Source organism: Urocampus carinirostris, chromosome 6 (genome assembly GCF_059441175.1).
Source record: "Urocampus carinirostris isolate Australia breed hairy pipefish chromosome 6, RoL_Ucar_1.0, whole genome shotgun sequence".
In the NCBI taxonomy this organism is placed as follows: Eukaryota; Metazoa; Chordata; class Actinopteri; order Syngnathiformes; family Syngnathidae; genus Urocampus; species Urocampus carinirostris.
Genome location: NC_142354.1, coordinates 13,334,863 through 13,362,118, shown reverse-complemented (window position 1 = coordinate 13,362,118; position 27,256 = coordinate 13,334,863). Strand labels below are relative to the sequence as shown.

The window sequence follows — 27,256 nt, the reverse complement described above, 5'->3', positions numbered from 1 at the left end:
AGTCTTAGGTATGACTCGGCCGAGGCGCGAACCAGCGACCTCCCAGTCTCAAAGCGGGCGCCCTACCATCTAGGCTACTGAGGTCTGGGTCCTGTTCTCATTGTAAGATCAAGATCCATTGTTGTCTTCTCTCTTTATTTTAAGCATCTATTCAACTATAAAATTTGCAAAAATGTCGGTGATTTTGAAATCGCACTCGTGAATTTTACAACCATTATGCCCAGAATATTCAGTAATAACAACCGTGATGGAATTCCTTAATCCCAGTTTTTATTTTGAATGACCTGTTGTATAATAAACAAACAGGTGGAGGAAACAAAAAGCTGTTCCTCTTCAGTAAACATGTTTTTATAACAGGTTGGAATTTCTCATCTGGGGCCTGGGTCCTGTTCTCTTTGCAAGATCAAGATCCATTGTTGTCTTCTCTCTTTATTTTAAGCATCTACTCAACTATAAAATTTGCAAAAATGTCGGTGATTTTGAAATTGCACTCGTGTATTTTACAACCATTATGCCCAGAATATTCAGTAATAACAATTGTGATGAAATTCCTCAATTCCAATTTTTATTTAGAACAACCTGTCGTCTTATAAACAAACACACGGAGGAAAGAAAAAGCTGTTCCTCAGTAACCAGGCTTTTAGAACAAGGTAGGAAAATCTTATCTCAGAGTTTTGTTCTCCTTGCAAGTTTGGATCAGATGGTGTAACAAGTGTAATCGGCAGTTTGACATTGTCTGTAGCCTGTGCATCTCTTTGAAACTCCTTTTGATTAGGGGGCCCCAAATAAACAGGACTTGATTTTACTAAACGCTTTTTTCCCCCATTTTTATTCTGAAAGCACAGCTTCGACTTCCGCTCTGTTCCTGTGTGTTTAACGTGTACCTTGACAGCGCGAAGAGGGCAGGGGAGTGTTTTCTGCGTGGGGTTCGTCCACACTCCGTGACTTCTCAGTGGGAATGAGGAAAAACAACGAGACAGTGGAGGATAACCACGGATTTCTTTTTTCCTCATTTCATAATTTTTCTACACGTTTCATCTATATGGTTTCGTGAAGAAAAGGTAAATTATCTATTTTTAAAAAGTTATTTTTTTACCACTACATCGAACAGGTGTGAAGTGTCATCCAATCAAAGTGGAATTGTGTTTTAAAATGTTAATTTCTGAAAGCTAACCTAGCTAAGATCTCACACTTTTAACGACTTTCTGGTTCAATGACCGTCTGTTTACTTCCTGATGCGTTTATCCGTAACTTATTAACCCGCGCGTCAACGAGAAGCGCTGAGTATTGTATTTGAATATTGTTCTTAATGTGTCTATAGGTGAGCAACAGGTGAGCAAAGTGTGAAAAGGACAGGTAAACAAAATGACGAAGCGCAAAATAAACGTTTATAATTGAGTTGCTTGGTCATTCTTTTACTGGCGTCTTTTCAACTAGTTTTTGCAGGGCGGATAAGTTTAAACAGACTTCATTACGATCATCTGCCAAGCATGGGCGTAACCAAACCCCCCGAAAAGTCAGCCCAAGCACCCAGGGCCGTAGCCCCGCGAACGCACGAGGGCATCAAGTGCCCAGAAGGGCACCAAAATAAATCAGGGTCGTGGGAAAAAAGTGTAAAGTGTTAATAATATGCGCTAATATGGTTAAATAATACAAAAGCAGCATAAACCAAATTTCCTTAGAAAATGAATGAATCTGCTTTGTGCTTTGGCCTATCTCCAGTCGTTTTGGTGAAAAAATACTCCAATTTCCACTTGTTCTTGAAGTGACAGTCAACTTTCCTTTTTTTATTTACTGTCGCGATGTGGGATGTCATTTTACACTGTGGTCAACATTACTGGCGGGTCACATATCATTAAATTTCTGACAGAAGATGCAGGCCGGTAATTTTTTTTTTTATCACTGGCCTTAACTGGCCCCCAGGCAAACGTTGGACATGCCTGCGCTTGTTAAAAAAAAAAGAAATATGAAATAGCCACATAAAGAAACAAATAAAAAATATTAATAAAGTGTTTAACTTAACATGGATAATTATTTGATTATGTTGGTAATAAAAAATTCTTTTCTGGTAAAAAGCTAAAAATAGAAGATTTTCAAACCATTTGCTGTACCGTCCAGCAGCTCTTCAATGGCAGACACTCTTACACAGTTTTGGTATTTTGAAATTGTTTCCTTCTTTGACGATGTTGTCATTATACTATACTCATGTGTGGTCCCTTCTCAAGGTTTCTTCATTTTCCTCGTGTTGAGGTTTTAGATCAGGGGATGGTGTCATAATAGTCTGTGGTTTGCAATAATCTGTGCAGCCATTTGAGACTCTTTGTGATTAAGGGCATCACAAATAAACATGACTTGACTTGACTACTAATACTACATATCTTGGGACCCATTGTTAGGGGCAGTAAAAGGAAATAAAACAACCAAAATCACATTAAAATGAGATCTGGTCCCTTTGAAACTCACCGGTTGACTGAACAAGGTAGAAGAAAACAAGCAGGGTATTATCACAATCTACTGTTAATAAATGTAATTGATCTGTCGTGTTTTTTTATTCTTGGCATTATTTTGTCAAGAAAAAGCCCTTCTAAAAACGTGTCCATGACCCACTTTTGTGTCCCGACCCACAATTTGAGAAACACTGAACCAAATAACAATCCCACAAGTCCAGTAAGTGGAGCCAATTCAGTTCTGAAATAGAGAATTACTGTGTTAACCTCGTCTAATTCAGCTTTTCTAGAAGTTGACTTTTTAATGTCTTGGAAAATATATGGTTTTGTTGAATCTTTCACATTTTTCGACAAAATTGATAGGTTCTTCGGACTGGACCTTGGTGACTTTTCGAACATTTTTTGCTGTGTGTGAAATCTGTATGAATCTTGACTCGTCCATTTTAGACCTGATTTACTCAAAAAGAAAACGTATACTGGGTTGTGTTTATCCCGTCTATTGTAGAGTAAATATAGTTTAAAAACATGATTTACCCCATCTAATTTAGCCCCTTGACTGTTTTTTTTCCCCTCCCACCTTTCACTTTCCAGCAAAATATAAATGTACCCGTTTTCGCAATGAGGATAAGTCTGAATACAAAAAATGAGAATCATTTGTCAAGTCCAGTATCTATGAATTAGCCACCTAAGAGTCGTCTTTTGGATAGAGCCTCCACCTAGGCATCTTTTAACATCTTTTTGTCGCGACCAGAACGGAATCAGGACCCAAATGCGTAGCGTTAACCGCAAGTTTATTGATAGAAAGAGGAAGGGCAGCGCCCACGATCTGGTGCTCGCTGGATGCGGGGAGCAAGCCGCTCATACAATCGTATCGTGATCCGAATACGGAAGTGGATCTTCTGTAGCGGGAGATCGCAGTGTCGAGGACGGAAAAACTGGTCGATAGCCGGGACAGGAGAGGAAAAATGTGGTCTGAATCAAAAACGTGTCGTAAGCCGGAACAGGAGAGCAGACGTGGTCGGGATCAAAAAACAGGTCGTTGCCAGAGATAAACGGGGAGATCAGAAACAGACAGGTGCAAAAACTTGTGCAAAATTAGGACAGGCGGGAATCAGGGTCAAAAATGCTTGCCTTTTAACAACAGAGGTTTGCTGACAGACTGACAACCGGAGAGTGAAAGGACTGGGTTTAAAAAGGGACAGGGAACCAATCAGGTAGCCCGCAGCGGCCGGCACCAAATGAGCGAGCACAGGTGATGCTAATCAGTAATCATGAGACTTTTTGACGTTTTGGAAGACATTTTCTCTATTTTAAACAAAAGAAAGGTATCTTTAGGACGGAATCTGGGATTTTTTTTAACATATTTTTAACATTTTGATATGATATTCTTTCTACTTTAAACCAAATAAAGAAGTATTATTACATCTAGGGCAGCACGGCGGCGCAGTGGTTAGCGCTTGTGCGGCACAGTTCATGTCATGGGAACCTGTCGTGGGTTCAAATCCAGCTCCAGACTTCCTGTGCGGAGTTTGTATGTTCTCCCCGTGCTAGCGTGGGTTTCCTCCGGGCACTCCGGTTTCCTCCCACGTTCCAAAAACATGCATTTCAGGTGAATTGGCCGGTCCAAATTGTCCCTAGGTGTGAATGAGCGAATGAGTTGTCTGTCCCTGTGTGCCCTGCGATTGGCTGGCAACCAGTTCAGGGTGTCCCCTGCCCACTGCCCAGAGATGGCTGGGATGGGCTCCAGCCCCCCGCGACCCTAATGAGGATAAGCGGTACGGCTGATGAGATGAGATGAGATTATTACACCTAATACTAATCCTCTGTCAAATCCAGTTTCTATGTACTAGACCGGTGTTGACCTTGTCTAATGTTGTCTTATTTTAGCTCCTTAAGGGTTTTCTGAGAAGGTATTGTTTCCACCTTTCAATTAAATAACGTCTTTTTAATCTTTAGTTAATTTGTTTTTTCCACTTAACTACGGAATAAAGATAACTTTTGGATGGAATCTTCGAGTCTTTAACATATTTTCAACTAGTTTATGCTGGGTGGGTCATTTTGAATAGACCTAGTAAGGATTTTCTATCAAGTCCAGTTTAGATGTTCTAGGCATGTTCATTATTTTTCAATGTCTTAAATCCTTTTTCCCCACTTTTAAACTTTCCAAGACGTCTCATGGACGGAATCTTTATCTCTTTAATTTTCTCAACTCGTTTTTGCTGGGCGGGTACTGCTGAATATACCTAATAATTGTCATCGGTCAAGTCCAGTTCCTACGTTTTAGGCAGCACTTTGCTGGTTTAAGATCAGGTAATTGTGTAATTTTGTAACTGTAATCCTGTGCAGTCCTTTGAGACATTTTTGTGATTAAGGGCTATATAAATAAATTTGACTTGACTTGATTTGACTTGTTTCTCACACTTACCTACCAGGACTGGGCGCTTTTAATTCAAACAATGCCGTTTATGACAGCTTGAAATGTTGAATAATATTGCACTCCATCCGAGTGTCGCTGATTGCAATCAAAGATATGTCGCTATGACATCGTTTTCAAGAAGTAGATATTTTATTTAACTTTTGGGTGGGGATCAGAGACCAATCAGTTCAAAAAGACTGACTGGTCAGACCAGATGCTGCACACAATGCCTGGGGAATTTGTAGTGACACATTTGGAGATCCACTTTACGCTCTGTGTAAACACAACATCACTCTTGTGAGTATTACCTGGCAAAAACGCTTCTATGACTACGGTTACCTTGCCTATTGAGTAGTTTTTGCAGCACCATTGCAGAACAACCATGAACTGGATGTCAATTCTGCTCACGAGTTGAACACTGAAGTAGCACCACCAGTGAGGGAAAACATTTGTTTAATTGCATTAGGATAGAATCGTCTTTTTGATGATTTATCATAATGTAGTGTACACCGTCTACAACAAGATTAGAGTGGTGCTCCAACTTAAAACTGTAAAAAAATACTTATAGTGTCAAGAACCAGAACCGGATCAGGACCCAAATGCGTGACGTTCTCACTCAAGCCTTTTATTTTACGGGAAATGGGGAGTCATGCACGTTAGACAGCGGTCCGGCGTGGAAAGGCAGGAAGCCAGAGACCGACAAGAGCGATTACAATTGCCCGAGTTGATATCGGACAAATGGGGTCGATATTGGACAGGACGGAACAGACAGACAGGATAGATAATGAAACAGGATATCGGAAATAAACAGGACAAAGAAGACGGGAACGAAAACTGGAGAGAATAATAAACAGGACAAAAATAGACGGGAACGAAACTGTAAACCAATATTAAACCGTAATATTTACGAAGTAGTTGTTGTAGACTGGGTTGAATTGTATGTACATCAGAAAATAGTGGAATGACATGAGCAGAAACATTGTGCAAAAATAAGAATAAAGACATAAAATGTAGATGTAAATTTCCCGATACATCGTCAAAATCTTTTAACTGTGTTTTATTTACGGCACTGATGGTTTCGGGAAAGAAACTGTTTCTGAGTCTGGTAGTCTTTGTTTTAAGGAACTTGTAGCATCTGCTAGAGGGCAGAAAGTCAAAGAGGGGGGGACTGTCTTGAGCAGTCCTTTATGATGGCGTTGCTGGGGTAATGAGAGCCAGACTGGGTAGAAAGCAGACGATGATTTTCTGAGCTGTGTTGCTGACTCACTGCAAGGCTCTCCTGTTCTGTTGCTGTTCACCCAGCATGCCGCACCACGATGCCATATGCTAGATCAAGATGGGGTGATGATTACTATGAGACAGAATTGTTGTGCAGAACTGATTTTGTATACCTGAAATATAGGATCTAATTATTGCACCTAAAAAAATCAAGTCTAGAACACATCTTTACAGTATTTTCTTATAGGTGATTGCCTGAGGTGAAAGGATTTCTAATAATGTTTTCCGCTCCGCTGTGGTAGTAAGAGCTGGCAGTGTCCTCAAGGGTAGACAGAGAGCAGCCAATTATTTTCTAAGCTGTGTTGATGACTCTCTATAAGGTTCTTCTGTCCAACTCGTGCACCCAACATGCCACAAACTCGAAAAGCTCATTATTGTACTGTATTTCCACACCCATTTGGCGCACTGTTTTAAAGGGCGCTCCTTGGTTCGAATTATTTCAAAAAGGACTAATCCAATTGCCCAATGTTTTAGTTTTATTGTACAACATAGTTCAGCAATAAAAGTGTTTTCTTTTAAAATGAGGTCCAATAAGGTTTTTTACACTTAACAGTTTGGGTCATTTTGTGTGAAAAGACCCAGAAAAATGGGTAAAATTGACCCAAGTTTTTTCCAAGTGGACCAAGATGGCGAATGCCACTATGCTCTCTGTAAATGTAAATGTAAATAGTTGTCCTTTCAGTGTGACTAATTTGATGGTACTATTAACATAGGGGCATTTTGTTGTATTGTTTTGCTTAAAACTGTCCCATTTTAATATCTTGAATCAACGGATGCCTCAATTTACCCAAATGCTCGGCAGCAATCTCTAGAGGGCCCAACTCGTTTGTTCCAGAACTGGGCTACAAGGAAACTCATACAGGAAGTAATGTTTCCCAAAGCTGTTCGAGCTGCTATAATGACTTCCTGATGTAATTGACCCCATGCATACATATGTCAGCCACTACAATTGGCAGCTATTTCATTTACTCGTGCTATTCCGCCGCACGGGCAAAAAAACAATACAGAGAAAAATCTTTGTTAGAGATCTTGATCTCTAAGCTATTGTTATAGTGATTTATTAGTCAGTAAATAAAGTGGCCCATTTTCTGAAACGGTGCATTTGAGTTTAACTTATACTTATACTAACTTAACTTAACTATCTGATCAAGATAAACTCTTTGTCAGATTTCTTCATACATGCTTAATATAACCATTGCATTTAAACAGGAGTTCAGCATAAACCATTATTTTCTCCGTTTATTTATTAAAAAATAGGTCTAAATGTAGTGGAAGCTAGAGCTCTTGTTGGTGATAGGAATGAGTGGTGAGGTGTTGTAAAAGGATAGTGGGATGTTTGGACACGTTCTAAGGGATAGGCAGGGCACCCGTATGATGCGGCAGGGGTAAACCAGTGAAAGCTGTCGGGCCCGGCTGTTGAACAAAGAGTGTGTTGTGTCACCCTGACCCGAGTGACATGGCCGCTTTCTTGTGTCCCATTTCATCTGGAGGGACGAAAGCATGACCGACTTAGGTGCTGAGGTGCCTAACTTGTTTGGGTGTTTGGGCGTTTGGGTTGGCCATGGTCCAAATATTTTTGTGTGTGTTTTTTGCTACTTTTTCCCTTTTTTATTTTCTTTGTTTTTGTATGTGTTTGTCTTGCTGTCGGTCACCCTTCTCGAGGGATATGACCAAGGTATATAGACGTATTAAAACAATGATAACTAAATAGCGTAAGACATTGGTCTACAACCACCAGGCTGCTGTAGGTCGTTTGGTATTGGGCCACACAGAAAGAAAAAAAAAGTTGTTGTACCATATTTACTTATGTATACCTGCATTTTACTCACGGTGCCACATTGTACAACCTTGTAATGAAGCACTATGGGAAAGAGTTGAGCCAAAACAATGTTGGTACAACGTGACACAGTGGGTAAAAATAGTGTAATGATGATATAATCTCTCAATCCTTTTCATATGTTATCTTGATCCCTCGCGGTTTAGTGATTTCACAGTGGATTTAGGCTTATTATTATTACTGTAATCGTTTATTATCACTATTGTTATGTCTGAGTCGGGACGCGAGAATATGTTCATACATTGAATCGGTACGTGGTACCAAAAAGGTTGCTGGTGTAAAAGATGGATACATTTCAATTTTCAGTTTTTTCTTGGTGTTTTTTCCAATCATGATTTACAATTTTCCTGTTTTATTGACTCCAGTCTTCCACTTTCTCTCGTTTTAGAAACACAATGATGCAGAGCACAGTTGACTCTCCGCACCTGATAGACGTCTCCAAATCCAAGCCGTCCCTACCCCCCAAGCCTCGCCTCGCTCCCAAGCCTTTCTCTGCTCAAAAGAACACCCTTCGCTCCATTAATGCACCAAAGTCTGTCAATCTGTCCTCCAAGGACACGCCCGAAAAGCCGCCGGTTAAAACGGACACGCCCGCAAAGCTGCCGGTTAAAACGGACACGCCCGCAAAGCCGCCGGTTAAAACGGCCCCTAAACCTTCCTCGGCAAAACCGTCCACGAAACCCCCACCTCAGCCAAAGTCCACAAGTGTCAACAATAAAGCTCAAACAAAACCATTGAAACCTGAAGCCAAACCTGCTGCAGTCCAGAAAGAAGTTTCTAGAGCAAACCATAAAACGGAGACGCCGGTGATTACTAAGGATACACCCAAAAATGCCGAAAACAATAACGAGAAATCTCAGATGACCACGGTCCAAAAGCCCGGAGAATCACCAGGCGATGATTCCTCAAAGAACGAAACATTTCAGTGGGGCGGAAATAGGAAGCGCTTGTCCGTGCAGCTCACTTCAAAGTTTGACTCTGGTGGCATCCCTCAACCCGTTGCCCCCAACAGGTCCGCATCTATGAGAAAGGGAAATGAAAATGCAAATGAACTGAAACCAAAACCTCCAGAACCGTCCACGGCGGAAAGTAATGAGCCTAAAGTGGAAGAAAACAAAAGTGGGGGTGCTGAACCTGAAGAAAACTCAACTGTAGGGGGTAGCATCAAACGTCGAATCAGTCTTCTATTTGACTCTGCATCGAGGCCAGAGGTTGCTGTGAAGAAAGTCCAGCCCGAGTTGGTAACTGAAGCAGCTGGTGTCAAAGAGCGGATCAAGAACTGGACGCAGGAGACGAGGTTTGTTAGTCTTTCTTTCCCATTTTTTCTAATATGTCACTGGACATTCTTCTTCACGTTTGGTGCGTATTAAAAGACTTAGCAGACCCGATTTTCCCTAAGAGTAGTTCTTTTGTCCTACACCATTCCTGTCAACCTGTACGTTTTTGCCGAACAAAGTAGGTTTATTATGCATTTTAAGACGTGTATACGTACAAGAAAATCTGTACGGAAAAACGCAAATTTGTCAATTATGGGTACCATCCGGTATACACCGACTATCACAAAACAGCAAATCAATTGAGTCAAACTTGTTCGCCGCGGTAGCCTCTATCTCTGTATCGTTTTTTTTTCCCCGTTGCAAACTAAGCGAGCGGTTTGATGCTACTGTACGCATGCATCTGCCGCCTCGAATTGCATGTGGTAGTTATGTAGTGAAAGGAAGTCGGTCTCCTTTTAGAGAACCGGCTCTCAAAAGGCTCACTTGCTTTGATGCATAATATTATAAACTATTATGTTGTATAAAAAAGTTAAGAGAAAAAGGAAGTATAAAAGGTGAAAATGAAAAAAGACAGGTTTTTGGTTATCCCTTTAATCAGTATATTACCAACAATAATTTAATGCAGAAATTGAATTCATAATTTGAATAAGAAAATGTACTATTCTACTTAATTATATTTGCAATTTTTGACATTTTTTATAATAAACTTCATTCATGTCGCGCAACTCAGTATCTCACAACAAAATGTTAATTAACAATATATATGATATAACGAAACACATGTACAATATAACATGTTAAACTACATAAATAAACACGTTTGAAACAGAGTTCCCGAATGTTTGATCTTACATTACACAGTCCAGCGTTTTTCCGAATTGCTCAGTCCACAATTAGTAGATTTGGGAGTCCACAATTGAAAGGATTTGGGAGTACAGTCAATAAACATGCCCGATTAAAGTCGCCGTCGACGATAAAGCTCCGTTGGGGTAGTGCAAGCTGATGTTTAGCAGCGGGCAGGAGATATAGCGCTATGCTAACGTTAGCATCTGGTGAAACTGTTAGCGGTGGAAAGTATACAGCAAACACAAAGACCACAGTTAACTCTCCCGGTACATAGCTAGAAACTCCATATCGAGTGAGCATTGTGTATCAATGGTTCGACTATTATTGTAGCGCGTAGTCTCCAACCCCTGTTTTTACCGGAGTTCTCATCTCGTTCGAGCCGGTGATGTAGTGCGGCGTCGGGAAAGCCAAGACTCCGTGATGGCAAAAAAAAGTCCTCCAATTCCGGACGTTGTTGGTGGTGATCCGCAGCTCAATTCACTCATTGTGGATGGATGGATCTGGCGTTGGTTGAACATGCTTGGGAGCGCTGGTCTGTGTGGTCGCCTTCTTAGCTTAGCTCAGCCTTTGCTCCGTCGTTGTCATTGTCGGCAGGCGGCAAATCTTCCAGGGAGATCCGGTGGTCTCTGTATATCCCTCGGGATGTAGTGGATATTATTGTAAGTGCGAAGGGAGTCGAAGGGAAAATAAGAGGGATCAGGGGACACTGAAAAACAAAAGACGAACTGGAGCTCGAGCCGCAGCGTCTAGTAGACGCGCCGCCATCTTGAAACGAGAAATTACCTCCTTATTTTAAACAATAGTCCTCATTGACAATTATGGCCATTCAATTTAGGAATTTGTATCGTTTTAAATGTCTTTTTTGTATTTTTCAATACTAATAAGCATCGTTTCCATGGTTATTACTTTTTTACTTCTCACTTTAGCATAACTGCAAACCTTGGACCCTTGGCAAGTGTATATCATGTACAAAAAGTACAGCAATGTATTGCAAACATGCAAAGACTTTACAAAACATACAAGTTGATGAAGTAAAAGAAAGGCATTGTGGAAGGTCGTTCAGCCAATAGCAATCTGTATTCTCATGATGCCGAGCAGCATTTTATTTGACATTGACCAATAGCAGACGGGCTTCTTGGATAATGAACTCTACATAGGCACAAATACTGCAAAGGTTGTATTTTGTAAGCTTTTGAATAAGAAACATTTTGTTGTTGTTGTATATGTCATAAAATGCCGTAGAAAGTGAAAATGTCTTCATATGGGATCGCCGTATCCTTGAGGTCTATTGTAACTGCAAATTTCAATTTGGGATGACTACTAAATCATGTTTAATTATCCCAAATCTCTATACCAAAAATACAAGGAGTGTGTTAGCATTGTAATTTAATTATTTTTATCTTTTCAGCCCTGCGCCCCCAACTGAGCATACCACAGAGATGACTCAAAAATTGCCTGCTGTTTCTGAATCAGGGAATGCATCACTCTCTGCCATCACTGAAAAAACACAAACATCGCCTGATTTGGAAAGCAAGACATCAGCCGACGTTGATACCGATGACGCGTCCAACCCTGAAAGACTGGGTACTGCCAAACGTCGCCCCATTCAATTGAGTTCCATTGATGTGGATGATGGTGATGCTCCTCTTGCCACAAGATCAAAAGATGAAGGCAAGATAAAAGAACTAGGAACTCCAGATGGCAAAGACGTAGAGGAACAAATAAAACGCATGGAATTTGAAAAAAAGAGAAAAGCTGAGGAAAGTGAACATCAAATCTTCAAGTTACAGGAGAAAAACAAGCAAAATGAGGAGAACAGAGAAAAAGAAAATGCGAAAGAAGAGGGGAGCAGGGAGGAAACTGAGCAAAAAAGAATCAGGATTCAGGAAGAAGAGGAGCAAAAAAGAAGGGAGGACCAAAACAAGAAGAAACTGAGGGATGAGGCGACAAGAAGAGAGGAAGAGGAAAAAGAACAATTGCGTTTAAGAAAGGAGGAAGAAGAGAAGCAGAGAAAAGAGGCACTTGAGCGAGAAAGGGTAATAGAAGAGGAAAGGAGGAGGGAAGAGAATATCAGAGTGCAGAAACTGGAAGAGGAAAGGAGGAGGGAAGAGAAGATGAGAGTGCAGAAACTGGAAGAGGAAAAGAGAGAAAAGGAACTGGAAAAACAAAGGTGGAAAGAAGAAGAAGAAAAAATGAGACAAGAACACCTGAGACTAAAAAGAGAAGAAGAAGAGAGACTGAGACGAGAGGAACTGGAAAGGGAAAGACTGAGGGAAGAGGAGAACAAAAGGAAGGAAAGAATAAGAATCCAGAAGTTGGAAGAGGAGAAGCAAAGAATGGAGGAACTGGAGAAAGAAAGGAGGAGAGAAGAGCAAGAAAGATTGAGGTTAAAGAAGGAAGAAGAGGAGAAACAGAGAAGAGAGGAATTGGAAAAGTTAAGGGAAGAGGAGAGAAAGAGGGAGGAGAAAGAGAGATTAAGGGTACAGAGGGAAGAAGAGGAGAATCAGAGAAGGGAGGAATTGGAAAGGCTAAGGGAAGAGGAGAGAAGGAGACAAGAAAAGGAAAAGTTGAGGCTGCAGAGGGAAGAAGAGGAGAGACAAAGAAAAGAGGAATTGGAGCGGGAAAAGCTACGGGAGGAGGAAGAGAGAAGGCGGGTAGAGATTGAAAGAATGAGATTGAAGAAGTTGGAGGAGGAAAAACGTAGACAGGAGCAATTGGAGAGACAGAGACTGTTAGAAGAGGAGAGAAAACGAGAAGAGATGGAAAGATTGGAGCTCAAGAGAGAAGAAGAGGAAAGACAAAAAAGGGAAGATTTGGAGAGGGAAAGGCAAAGAGAGGAGGAGAGAAGGAGGGCGGAGATGGAAAGATTCAGGTTAAGAATGGAAGAGGAGGAGAGGCAGCAAAGGGAGGAATTGGAGAGGCAAAGGTTGATGGAGGAGGAAAGAAGAAGAGAGGAGATCAAAAGGATAAGGGTGAAGAAGTTGGAAGAGGAAAAACTGAGGAGGGAGGAATTGGAGAAAGAAAAGCTGAGAGAAGAGGAGAGACTGAGGGAAGAGATGGAAAGATTGAGAGAAAAGCAAAAAGCGGAGGAGAAGTGGAGAAGAGAGGAAATGGAGAGGGAAAGGCAAAGAGAAGAGGAGATTGAAAGATTAAGGATGAAAAGGGAAGCAGAGGAAAGACTAAAAAGGGAGGAATTGGAGAGGGAAGAAGCAAGAAGGATGGAAGAATTGGAACGAGTAAGGTTGGCAATGGAAGAACAGGAGAGAAAGAGAATGCTTGAATTGGAGCGAGAGAGACTCAAAGAAGAGGAACGAAGAAGGGATGAGATCGAAAGACTCAGGCTGAAGATAGAACAAAAGGAGAAGCAACGATGGGAGGAACTGGAGAGAGAACGAAGAATGGAAGAGGAGAGCAGGAGGGATGAGCTGGAAAGACTCAAGTCCATGATTGAAGAGGAGGAGCGACAGAGGCGGGAGGAACGGGAGAACTCCAGGGTGGCCCAAGCGCTTAAGGAGGAGGAGTCCAGGACCAGACGGAAGATGGAGATGAAAGCGCAGCAACAAAACGAAGAGATCGAGAGACCATGGCGAAAAAAGTATGACACTAATTCCCGTTATGACAACTTCTCCGGCAATGAACCCAAGCCTCGGCTGGATCTTGACAACTTTGAGGATTTCTCTGTGAAGCCCACTCGATGGGGGTCACAGCCCAAAGTGGACGCCGGACCTCGGGACACGCCGGTCAACCCTACAAGCATGGGTTCTTGGGAGAGAGATCCAGGACAGAGAATCAGGACTGAAGGGGACTTTGAGCCCAGATCAACACTGTTGAGCCTAGAGAAAGAGGAGGACCTTCGAGAGCAAGAGAAGGAAACTCAAGAGCAGGACCAAGGGTATCCATTGATCGATTCGGCAAGAGGGCGAAGATATCAAAAGCATGAGGTAGGTTTAAATCCTTTCAGTTTTTATGGAACTCATTTATTAAAAATATGTGATGTCTACCACTTAGCAGACGGGCTAACCGTGTTGTCGTTTTTTCAAAATAATTTGGTCTTTTTTAGACTATTTACTTTTTTATATTTAGAAAAGCCTTCATTGTCATTATTTGTTGTTGTAATTGAAAGATTAAGGATGAAAAGGGAAGCAGAGGAAAAACTTAAAAGGGAGGAATGATAATTGTGGCTTGTGCAGTCCTTTGACACATTTTTTGATTAGGGGTTTACCAATAAATTTAACTTAACTATTACACGGGCGAGTATCACTTAACTGTGTGTCTTGGGTAAGTACATCCCGGCAGTAGAGGTGAGTTTCCCAAGGAAATTGAGTTTGAGACCCCCGACTCTCAGGAAAAGACGAATAAAACCTCCATTTTATCAGTCACTGGATGATTACGATTTTTGATTGATTTTAAACCCTAAACCCAACTTATCTATCCATCTATCTATCTATATCAATCTATCTATCACCTTACCTTACCTTACCTTACCGACAGCAAGACAAACACATATACAAAAAAAAGGGGAAAAGTAGCAAAACACAAACTAAAAAAAATGGACCATGGCCAACCCAAATGCCCAAACACCCAAACAAGTTAAGCACCTCGGCACCCAAGTCTGTCATGCTTTCGTCCCTCCTGATGAAACATGACACAAGAAAGCAGCTGTGTCCCTCTGATCAGGGTGACACAACACACTCTTCTGTTCAACAGCAGGGCCCGGCAGCTTTCACTGGTTTACCCCTGCTGCATCATACAGGTGCTCTGCCCTTCCCTTAGAACCCATCCAACCATCCCACTATCCTTTTACAACACCTCTCCACTCATTCCTATCACCAATAAGCTCTAGCTTCCACAATTTTTAGACCTCTTTCCTGCAGGGCACTCATAACACCATTTATCCACGTCAATCGTGGCCTTCCTCTTGGTCTCCTTCCATTTACTTCTGCTCTGTAGTTCCTCTTCAACATTCGCTCCTCATCTATCCTTTCCATGTGTCCAAACCAACTGAGTACTCTCTTATCCACACGGTTGCTCAGTTCTACTACTACTCCAGTTCAGGCTCTCACAATTTCATTTCTAAATCTATAGGTTCACTAAACCCAACCTAGTTACAAAAAAAAATCATTAAAAAATGCTTGCAAAACTCTTCTGATTAAAAACAGTTTATTTTAAACCAGTTTTAAGGTAAATTTAACACCCTAGCTCTTACAAGACAAATGCTACTGATAGTGTTTAACTTAAATTATTTCATCATTAGCACTAGCTCTGAATTGTTTAAACTGAGAACATAAATTCCTACCATCAATTTCTTGATCAAGACATTTTCAAACTTGGAAATGACGAACGATTGAATATTGTAGGGGAAGTCCGGTAATGGTTTAAACTGGGTCAAAATGAAAAGGTGACTGTAGTCATTGTACAAGTTGTATTTGTTTGACCGTCGTATCCAACTAACCGTCCTACACATTCAAAAAAAATCTTGTTATACTTGCTTCTCCTGGTTAGGCCATGCCCTTAAATCAAGACTTTGATAGCTTGTCAGGTGATTGCGACAGATAAAAGGACACGATGGATGAGTAACTGTGTTAGTGTTCTTTAAAAACAGATAATGCATAGCCCGAGAGTAAAAATATATGGACTCGAGAGTCTGCGGTAGAAATCGTCAGTCAGTTGCTGATTCTCACATGAGACTGAGAAGAGTTCTAATTTTCTACTTGGCTCGCTGTTAAGTTATGGTCGGTGTGGTTTAGACGTCTTCAAGAAAGTGGTCTCGGTGAACTTTTGACTTTTTTTTTCTTCTGTTCGATGTGTTGGGTAAATGTGAATTACCCTATTTATTTGTATCTCTTTTTAAAATTTTAATATCGAAAAAGAACTGTTTGGGTACGTGTTGTACACGAGGTTTTAAGGTAGTATACTACTGGATCAGTCGCAAAACATTGGATACAACGGGAATCGAACCTGGGCCGCAGCGGTGACTGTCGAATCCTACTACCGATGATGTACATGACATATGAAAAGGCATTGGTATCCATCTCATTATCGCTCTATTTTTACCAGAGACGAATGTCAGAGAATGGAGAAAAACTGAAAGTCTTCCTGAAAGATAGAAATAAACGCAAACAACACTTTGGAGTATTTGATGATGAATCAGGATTTTAAGGACATGTAATGAAAATATTGTAGATTGTATGTTTGTATTTTGTTCATTGTTTACGTGGTCAATACATTTTTAAGAATTATTGGCTGCAACAACTCAACGATTGACACTTACGATGCTTGGTTTGGGCTGAGAAAAAGCTACACTTTTTTTTAAGTAACGAATTAAGAGTAAACGTTCTACACAAATAAATACGATTAGCATAAAAATCCAACATTTCTTTGAAAAAAAGTCCACCTCATGGGGTTCACAATGTTGCCTTCCACTGTCTACTGAAAAGGATTGTCATGTGACCTGTGCCAGCTGCACATGATTGGTTGTTCCCTGGACGGCTGCGATGTCATTTTCAAAATGGCTGCCACCTGAGATTGGTTAGTTTACCTGTTTTGGTAGTTTATTCGAAGCTTTACTCTTCAGTTGTATACTTTTCTTTATATCAAGTTTTGAAGACGTCTCATCAGGCATGTCAAACTTATGACCAGGGGACCAAACCAAGGCTGTTAAAAGATTTATTCAGAGTCTCTTATTTTGAAATAAATAAAAAACCAAATCCTCATTCTGGCCACTCGAGGGTAGTACAGGATACTCTCTGCTTTAGTAGGCCCAACCCAGTAGTTTTGATTTTATGTTGTATAATCCTACTGCCCTTGTAGTGCAAAAACTAGTACGGTAGTAGTATTTGTGTAGCATTTTCATATACTGTAGTATTTCTCTACCAATTTTGTGTTGAGACTTCAATTGGGACTGTACTGTACGAAATAATAGTAATTATTTCCATTATTATTATACAGTTTTCAGACCAGGGTATCGTGTAATGGTGGTCTGTGCAGCCCTTTAAGACTTGTTTTGTGATACAGGCATATACAAATTGACTTGACTTGGCTTGATTTTGTAGTACTATGTATACATTTCTAACTAGTACGACAATTAAGAATAAATAAATAAAATTTTTTCATAGCTCCCACTTGAGTTTGTATAGGGGAGTTGGTTCAGGTGTAACACTGCATTCACTCAACGGTTAAAATAAACCACTTCACGCATTCAATGCCAAAACATGGAAATTATATTTATTCTATGTGTCATGCTTAAAAACGATACTTTGTAATTCATGACCAAAATATATCGGGCAAGCTATGAAAGTAAGCTGAATGATCATAGTACTAAAACACTACGACAAGCTAAACATTTTAAGCTTACATTCCTTTACTGATCCAGCCGTCATAAGAACAGAAAGTCTGGATTCGGCCCCAGAGCCACACAGTTTCACATCCATGTATTAGAAGATATTCAGTTTTTGGGTTAGCCTACACGTGTTTTTTGTAACTTAATGTTCTATGTTTCGAGGTTTCAACTCTTCTTCTTCACATCAGGTTTTGACTCTGGTATTTTTCGCCATGACAACCTGTGAGCGGAGCTTCAAAATCAAATAACATTAGAAGATGTTCAGTCTTGCCCACTTGATGAAGGGTTCCAACCCTATTCAAAATATTTTGTTGTGTTGTTAGAAACATTTGGTGACTCTCAAGAGAAATGATTCACATTGAAGCCCCTAATAAAGTATTACCCCATTTAAATATTTGTTTGTGTAGATTCTCATGACCCAGATATCGAACCATTTTACGGTTTAGAGTTAACAAAGTTGCCTACCCGAGTCTCAAAATTACATTCTCATTGACTAACAAAGGACTTTTTCCAATATGTTGGAAGCAAATGTGACATAAGTTAAAATGATTGATAAAAGAAGCAGGGGTTATTTAGGGGTAGGGCTTCAACTCAACCCTGTTTTTCACCCCGAGTGATTATTATGCCTGAAAAATAAACTTCTCATGTGGAGCTAGGTCAAATTTTGACCTAATTTTATATTACAATCTGATGTAGAACAGTGTTTCTCAACTGCTAGGTCAGGGGCCAAAAATTAGTCGTGGACCAGTTTTCACTTAGGTTCCTTGGCAAAATAATGCTCAGAAACAAATGAACAAGTGATAATGCCCTGCTCGATCTCTTATACATGTTCAGTCAATTGGCGCGTTTGAGTGAGACCACATCTTGTTTTACTAGGATTTTCTTGGTTTTATTGCCCTTTTCTGACCTTTATAACTGGTCCCCAGATAGTTTGTGGTAAGGGGACAGAAAAGTGGAAAACAGAAATGATTGATTCGAAATTGAAACGAATTGTTATATACAAAAATGGTGTAGCAATATATTTTTTTTCATTAACTACATAATTCAACAATTATCGATGTTATTGGTATTTTAAATTTATTTTACCATGAGGCCCTTTTTAAAGCATTTTTTATATGAGCTTACTGCATTTAGGGTACTAGAAGTTGTTTTGCTGGTCAAAAAAAGGTGAATATATTCAACTATCTCTGCTTTAAACTGCCCAATACTTTCATTGGTTACATTTAAGAAGTGCAATATTTATTAGGTTTTATTTGATTTATTTTTCCTCATGACACCTACTTGCCTCCTTTTTTCCTGACACATTTTTCCTTTTTTTTTTTTTTTTAAATCATTTTTTCTTCCTTACATTCCCATTTTTTTAAATGTAGTTATTCCTCTTAGACTTCGTTTTCAACAACACCCACGAGTGTAGACATGCACTTAAGGTAACACATATTGCTCATTGTAAGCCACAAAAATCCAATTTTTAAAAAGTCCGAAGCAAGCAGAGACAGAACAGATATCTCGCTTGTTTGGACATGTATTGTTTTTATTTTCCCAGGGAAAACCGTGTGCTGTGTTTTGCTCTGATCTCTGTGGTAATTCAGTATGTAGTCTGTGTGTACTTTTGCGTCATTGTGATACTCCCTCGGCCTTTTCTTGCCTGTTTGCATGCTTTAGCAAACAAACCCTAACCTACATACGCACTACGCTTTTATCAGGTTGGACTGCACATGTTATATTCACCTAAAGCAGGGGTTGGCAACCCAAAATGTTGAAAGATATTATACTATATTGGACCCCCAAAAAATAAATAAAAAAAGTTTGGCGCCATGGACAAATTAAAAGCTTTGTTAGTCTTATAAGGACGGTGACACAGACTGCATATATACTGTATATATTTCTATATTCTTCGGAAATGGTTTGAAGAATGTTTGTCCTGTTTTTTTCCTACAGAAACCATATAATTTTCCATTATCAAACATTTATTAAAAAATGCTTAAGCCACTAGGGACTGCCAAAGGGCCACATGAAGCTTGTTGCTGACCCCCAACTCAAGGGAGGAACACGGTGCATTTTCATGTAGTTTTTAATTTAAAGTTACTGTTTTGGGAATTACTGTAGCCTGTTGATGTATACAGTAGTTGCTGTCATGTGACAGTGAAAATTTTATCTCTAAATTCGTTTTGTTGGGGATGAATACCTTTTTTTTACTTGAAAGCGATGCTACATTTAATACAAATATTTATGAATTACTATTTGAATAACTGGTTAAAAAAACTTAAAGAACGATTTTGATAATGGACAAACAAAAAAGAATTCCTGAGGGTTTTTCTCCACAACAGCAAAATTATTGTAAATTACAATAAGAAACAATTTAAAATTCCTGCCCAAATTACATAAACACTACTGGAAATTTTACTTAAAATTACAATAAAGTAAAGAACTTGTAACGGTCATGCAAAAAAAGGTTTTTTTTTCAGGAAGATAAAAAAACTATGATTTCCTTTTTATTAACTCTTTAATAAGTGGGATGATTTGGCTAATGAACAAACACATTTGAGAGGTATGTTTATTTCACATGGCAGCCATGATACTTATACTTTTAAACTTGTGCAAGATGATTTAGAGAGCTTTAGTGTATATACTGTCTTTCTTAAAGTGAAATACTAATAATATATATATATATATATATATATATATATATATAAATGCTGAGCTAATGAAATAATTTGTTGAAATAAAAGTTGGAAGTAACTTAAAATATGTATGTATAATGCAGGAATTATAAGAAATTTTAGTCATTTATCACCGTTTTAAATGTTTGTATTCAGCAATTAAATAGATAGATAGATACTTTATTCATCCCTGTAGGTAAATTTACACTTCCAGCAGTATCCTTGTGTTGAAAAATAAAATAATAAAAGATATAGAAAACAAAAATACCCAATATAACATGTTGATATAAAGTATTTAAATAGTGCTACGGAAAATACACATACAATACACATACAAGTAAAATAAATGACCTTAATTCTGATGAATAACGTAAAGTGTTTGCTAAAATGAAAAATGTATTCCGTTTTTTTTGTGTATGTTTATATTTAAATTATTGTATTGTGAGTGTGATCCAAAAGACAAGTAGACCAACCGCTAGGGGGCAATGCTGCTCCTGAAATTCAACCCTGCCTTTGGTGGTTTGCTCTCATATCGGGGTCTCAAAACATTTTCCTGTGAGGGCCACATAACTTTTTCCTTCTCTGATGAGGGCCCAGGGTCAGTTAGTAACAGAAAAAAATTGAAAATAGTTCCCAACACTATTAATGAAAGAAATAATAACCAAATAATCATTTTCTAGGATTCTTCCATGCATCTTACATATTAGAAATTTCACAAACGTTTTTATTGGTATTTAATTTTTAGTTCATTTATTTATATATTTATTTATTATAATTTTTTTGTTGTTGTTTTAGATCAGGGGATGGTGTAATAATAGTCTGTGGTTTGCAATAATCTGTGTTCTGTGCAGCCCTTTGAGACTCTTTGTGATTAAGGGCGTCACAAATAAACATGACTTGACTTCACAGAACAAAAAATGGATACTAACACTGTTTATCAAATAAATATTAACCAAGTAACACTGTGCGTCCTTCACAAATTAAAGGCCAAATTCAGCTTAGTTGTCGGAGCACTGGTCCACCAGTGATATAGATGACATTTGAAAAGGCAGTCGATTTTAACTATTTGTCATACTATTTTTAGTCATGCTTCCAAAGATGTACTTTAATTTCGTTGTGCAGTTCACATGTTACAATGACAATAAATTATGCTATTTTAAGCATTGTAAGTGACAAATATTTTGTTGTTGTAATAGGCAAAGTAACATTCTAAAGGTGTGAAAATGAGATAAAGTCAAGTCATGTTTATTTGTATAGCCCTTAATAACAAGGAGTCTCAAGTACCTCACTTTCACCGCCGTGACCTGGGAGTGATCCAGGTACAACCAAAATGATTTCTAGGATTTGGGGGATTTTTTTTTAGGTAGAAAAAAAACATGCGCGTCAAAATTCTCTATCATTCAAGGGGCTGCAACAAATGTGGAACTGGGCTAATTTCATTTTAATTGTAAATTAATTGCTTAAACATTTATTAAGTTGCATTCATTGTTAGATTTAATGACAACAGAAACTCTTTAAATCTGAATCAAAATCAACTAAGAAAAGATCAAATAAGTATAATGTGCATTCTTTCCTGCGATACAGATCGGTGGGTATCAAAGTGTTGGTCTAGAGTTCGACTGATTATCGGGCGGGCTTATTATCGGCACCTATATTTGAGAATTTGACGGGTATTGGAATCGGCATTTTTTTAACTTGACAAGCCGATTATTAAATCTTGTGCAGCCGAGACTCACTCTGTGCTGCCTCTCCTTCTCATCTCTACTGCAAAAGGCACCATCCTTTTGTTTGGATAAGTGACTGGAGGCGAAGCCACTTAACCAGGAGAGAGTGGCAGCTTGGCTAACTTTAAGACGGGTATGTTCAGGTGGAGACTGTTAAATTAGCTCTTATCATCACATTAGTTCGTCAATCAAGCGGTCTGTTTGTGATTGAGAGCATAAAAAGCAGACTAAAGTGGAAGTGATGAGCTCTTTTCATAACATTAGTTCGTCAGTCTAGCTGTAAAACAGGAGCTTTTCAATTTTCAAGATCCGTTGAAATACCGTTGCACTTTTTGTTTTAAGGTAATTTAAGTCATGTCTGTTGTATTGTATTTCATTTATTTAGGCTATTGTAAAATGTTTCAGGGAGCTTTTTAAGTTTTTATTGACCTTTATACGGGTAAGCCCAATTGTATTTCCCTGCACTGTTGGTGTTTGGTTTAAGTGAAAGATTAGTCATGATAGTTTTGTGTAAATTGTTTCAGAAAGCTTTTAAAGTTTTATTTTAATTCATTACAACATTCTTTCTCTTTGCATTATTAAACATTTCTCAAATGAATACCGGCTCCAAATATCTGGTATCAGCCTCCTCTTCATACTAATAATCTGTAGCGTAAAACCCATATCGGTCGATCCCGAGTGTGGTCATCACGTCCTCATTGAGCTCCGGTTGAACGGATAAGCTTGTCGAAATGACCAAAAATGGTGAAACTCTATGCTTTTTCCGTCTCTCCCCTTTGCAATGAGGGTCAACCCACCTCAGAGCACACCAAACTCTGATAAAAAAAAAAAAAATTCCCATGTCCTCTGACTGATCTATTTGGGCCATTTACTCCTACTAGTGTACTGCAAGAGGTTTCCGAGATAAGCATATTTGACTCTGAAAACTGCTTTTTCATCCAGTCTAGGACATTTGGAGTATTTTTTTAATGTTATTTTTTTGCTATTGTCTGCCAATAGGATACCAAAGACAAAAACTTGCTTCCTCTGGAAATTGACTCACTTATAAGAGATTGCGTTCTTTGAGACCAAAGGGCGGTTGGTGCCTTTTTTTGTAAAATGACTGCGGTGAATTGGACTACTTGAGATACCTTCAAGGTAGGGGTGGGTGATTTTGGTAAAAATCATGATTTAAAACCAAAAAAAATTTCAGTACCCGTCAACCTCAGTATATTGACTGCAATTCCACTTATTCAGCAAAAATAAAGTTTACAAATGCAGGACCCATTTACTTAGAGAAAAACAGAATAAAAGGAGCAATACATTTTGGAAAAAAAACAATTTATTTTATTTCAGCATATTTTAATTCTTTAATTCTTTCCCCACTTGAAGTAAAGTTGACAGGTATAATATTTGGCTGAGTCCTGACCATTTTCCAATCACATTGGACTATATTTTGTTTGTTTGTTTGTACATGATTCAATTGTTTGTTTGTTTGTAAATGATTCAAATTGAATCTTTTCTTCCGGCGCCGTCACGAATGGCAGCCACTCCAGCAGCTCCCGTGTTATTTTCGATTGTTCTCGATTGTTCTCAGCTCAGGGATGCTGCTGGAAATGTGAATTTCCCTTCGGGGATGAACAAAGTATCTATCTATCTATCTATCTATCTATCTATCTATCTAAAAGAAAGAAGACCAAATAACAACTATGCCCTCTCAACCAATTTGAATTGTGCAAACATGCAAATTTGTATCAATACATCCATGGAGTTTAAAAAACCCTTATGAAAATAAGCTATTTTTTCGCATTGCACTTTAGCACATACATTTTATCAATCTACCGAGACAGCTACACAATATAAACGTAAAATGAACAAATATTGATTTATTTATTTAATGTCTTTCAATGTCCAATTCATCGTCAGCTACACCAAAGATCCGTTTCTCTAGTTGTGCTTTTTATTATTTTTCCATCATTTCGGGGCGACCTTCTGTTGTCTCCATCCTCCAACATTTATCTCTGGTACCTTGAATAAAATACAACCTAATGCCTATTCGTATGTCATCTATATCACTGGTGATTTCGCGGTTAGGATTCTGCGCTCTCACCGTTGAGACCCGGGTTCAAATCCCGTTCCATCCTATGTTTTTGAGATTGAGGTCAGCGAGATTTTTTGACTGATCAATCATTGCATAAATAAAGTAATGTACTACTGTAAAACCTTGTGTAGAGCACACAAACTTTGAGTTGTTGTTAATGTATGAAATTAAGTGTGATATACACAGTAATTGAGTATATTCATAATATTCTGTTTTCATTAAATAGTTCTGCAGTGTCTAGTTATAATTTAAAAGACCAGGTTATTCACTAAATACAAACGGATCTTGTAGTTTTTATTAGATTACAATCTCTGTACCTGTTCGATCGATCTAATTCGGTCATATCGCCCACCCCTACTGCAAGAACAATGATCTCAGTTTCTTAAAAATGTTTTAACGCAGCTTACTATTACGGAAAAGGTCATAGTTTTTGGGCAAAAAAAAACCCCAAACTTTCTTGAACTCTTCGACCATGCAGTTCTTCAGTAGCAAACTAGTAAGCTGGGCAGACGGCATACGAGACTATTTTCAGGGAGCGTTTGCGCTCGTATGGAGCGCGGCAAAGGAAGACGAGGTCAAAAGCGAAAGGGATTTGGGGAACGGCGAAGGAGGATTCTTTCAAAGTTTTGCCCGCCGCAGGAGATCAGTGCGCCACTTTTCCATCAGAAGTCGACAAAGTCTGAAAACGAGATCCACTGAGGCCTGCTCAGTAAGAAATGCTTTTCTCTCTCAGTATGCGAGTTTTTTTTGTTTTTCTGGAATAGTATGCAAATGTCGGTATTCAGTCTTAGCAGATGTTCTTTTTTTGTTTTTTTTGGACACAAAAAAAACATACAAAAAGCAGGTTTTGTATATGTGCTTGAAAACCGTGAAAATGCTTACATTGAATTTGGGTTTTCAAGGATTGAAAAGTGTTTGAGTTAAATGCTTGTAAATGCTCTAAATTTTTACCATGGTTCACATCAAGTCTGCTTTGCCATTGCATTTCGTCCTCCCTCGTGATCGTCATTAGTTTGTACAGCATTGTCCTAGGAAGTGTCACGGGTCGCGAGTAAGGGGGCAGGTGAATGCTAAAACTAAACAGAATTATGAAATGTCTATTAGTGCAGGAATTACCAGTACGTATCAATTGTAGATATGTATTATGGGACATGCAAAAAATTATTGGAGCGTTTCCAAATTGTAAAGGGAAGAACTTCCTGTTACTGAAAAATGAGCATCTAAATGGTATATACCGTGGGGATGAATAGAAATGAATGAATAAAAATTGCATATGTAAATTGCAGATATATATATGTATGTATATATAATATATATATATATATATATATATATATATATATATATATATATATATATATATATTATACTATTTTTGGATCTGCAAAATGCATGTCATGGCCGAAGATATAATGTTGTATTTGTTATTCTATTAAGCCCGTGAGCTATCTTTCGATAATTATTGTACATTCCTAAATCTTACGTGTTGGTTAACTGTCTCCGATAAAATGCGTCAGTTTGTAGAAAACTCTCCGAAATTCACCTGGTGGACAAAACATGTAAGGACTACACGGCTGCGCAAGCACATTTTTATGCAAGAAATCAAAACGTTCTGCGAAATATGGCCCAATGTTGATTTATTTATTTCATAACAGCTCTGTCAGACAACGCTATCTTCTTTTAGAACAGGGGTCGGGAACCTTTTTGACTCAAAGAGCCATAAAAGCAAAAAATATTAATTTTATTTTGGGAAAGAGCCACACCATATATTATGAGACAAATTTACTAAATTGCTAAACCGGCGCCCCAGACAAAAGCTTAGTCTTCAGCACATTTATTTTTGATGATTTGATCAAAATTATGAAAAGAGAATAATGCCAGAGCCCCTGTCCCAAATTCAACAAACAGACCACTTTAAACTTGTCTCTTTCTTGCAATTACTCAAGATCGGTTAAACTCCTTTTGACCCTTTTTTTCATACATATTGGTTTCAAAACCAGATGCAAGCATTTATTTTGTAAAAACGTCACAACATTCTGAGAATAGGGAGCCTTATGTGCTTACCTTTGGCGAGAGATGGGAGGGAATGCTTGTACTTTTTGCATAGCTCCACCCATCCCTCCCACTCACCCAATCAAATGACTAAGTTCTCTTCCGGTGTTTTGGCGTATTTACAGTTCTGTGGATTCATCATAAAATATCTGAACACTGAACACAGATTATATAGTGAACTTTTAAATAAAGGATTCTTTAGCGTTGTACAGCCAAAACGAGTTTTTTTTCCCCCTTTTTTTGTGTGACACCTTGACTGTAAATTGTAGTGAAAAACGTGCCCTATATATACTGCGAAGTGTTTCCTTTGCATTTAGCTTTGGTTTGGCTTTACGTGTACCTGAATAGGATAGACATTCTCGGTTTTGAACAAGATGGAGAAATTTTGCATGCAATCAAATTGGTCTCTGAGCCATAGGTACTCATAGAAAGAGCCATATATGGCTCGCGAGCCATAGGTTCCCGACCCCTGTTTTAGAAGGTATAATAAGTCATGCAAAATAACAAATCAGTTACTTTTATTCCATGAACTGAACATTTAAACAACCTTTTATTCTACTTCAGCCAAGTTTTATCCAATCCCCAATTTTCCATGCAGGAGCGTCCCAAACAATTGCTTACAACACCCCACCCATGCCAAGGAAAATGGAAAGCTTTGTGGGTAGTCATAGCCTGCTTCAGGAAAAACCTGGTTATCTGATAATGTCTTCCTAATGCCGTGTTTTATCCCTTTCATACGTGCCCGGCCCTTTCCCTGTGGTGTCGCATGTGTGTCATAGATAAAGCAGCCAACAATAACAATGTGGCAATAAAGTGTCACACAAAGAGGTTCGTCCTATTTTGGCTGCATATGAATAACATAAGACACACCCTGTTTTTTTCACGGTTGCTCATGAGATGATAGATTTTGTAACCAAGTAAATAGTTCGATTGGTCACATTTTATCTTTAATTTTCCAGGAGCTTTTTCAGTCGATGTGTGCTTATTTCTAGCATTGTCTTTTCCCTCATTTTAAGCAAAGTACAGTGGTTACCTCCAGGTTTGGCTCGTAGGTCGGCTTTCTCATTATGAAATTATTAGAAACTAATTGGCCTCATTCCGGCCTCCCAAAATCATTAAAGTTAACCCCAAATAGTTATAAAACACAACTTCCTGGTCGCTAAAAACACATTCAAATCATAATCAAACATAAAAATATGATAAAGAATAAAAGGAGTTTCCTTCGTATGATGACCAAGTTTTTTTTCCCAAATGTGTTTATAGGCGCTTGTATAAAGATGTACCACTGTCAGTTTCTTCA

The 27,256-nt window shown here is 38.7% G+C and overlaps 1 protein-coding gene across 1 annotated transcript in view; it reads left to right on the top strand.

Annotated features, from left to right (window-relative positions):
• The first annotated feature begins 918 nt into the window (after positions 1-918).
• tnks1bp1 (tankyrase 1 binding protein 1) overlaps positions 919-27,256 on the top strand; it is a 35,724-nt gene continuing 9,386 nt past the window's right edge. Inside the window, exons 1-3 of the mRNA XM_088337947.1 lie at positions 919-1,061; positions 8,367-9,275; positions 11,510-14,042. Of these exons, the coding sequence (XP_088194073.1) occupies positions 8,374-9,275; positions 11,510-14,042 (3,435 nt within the window). The 5' untranslated portion in view covers positions 919-1,061; positions 8,367-8,373. The remainder of the gene's footprint in view (positions 1,062-8,366; positions 9,276-11,509; positions 14,043-27,256) is intronic.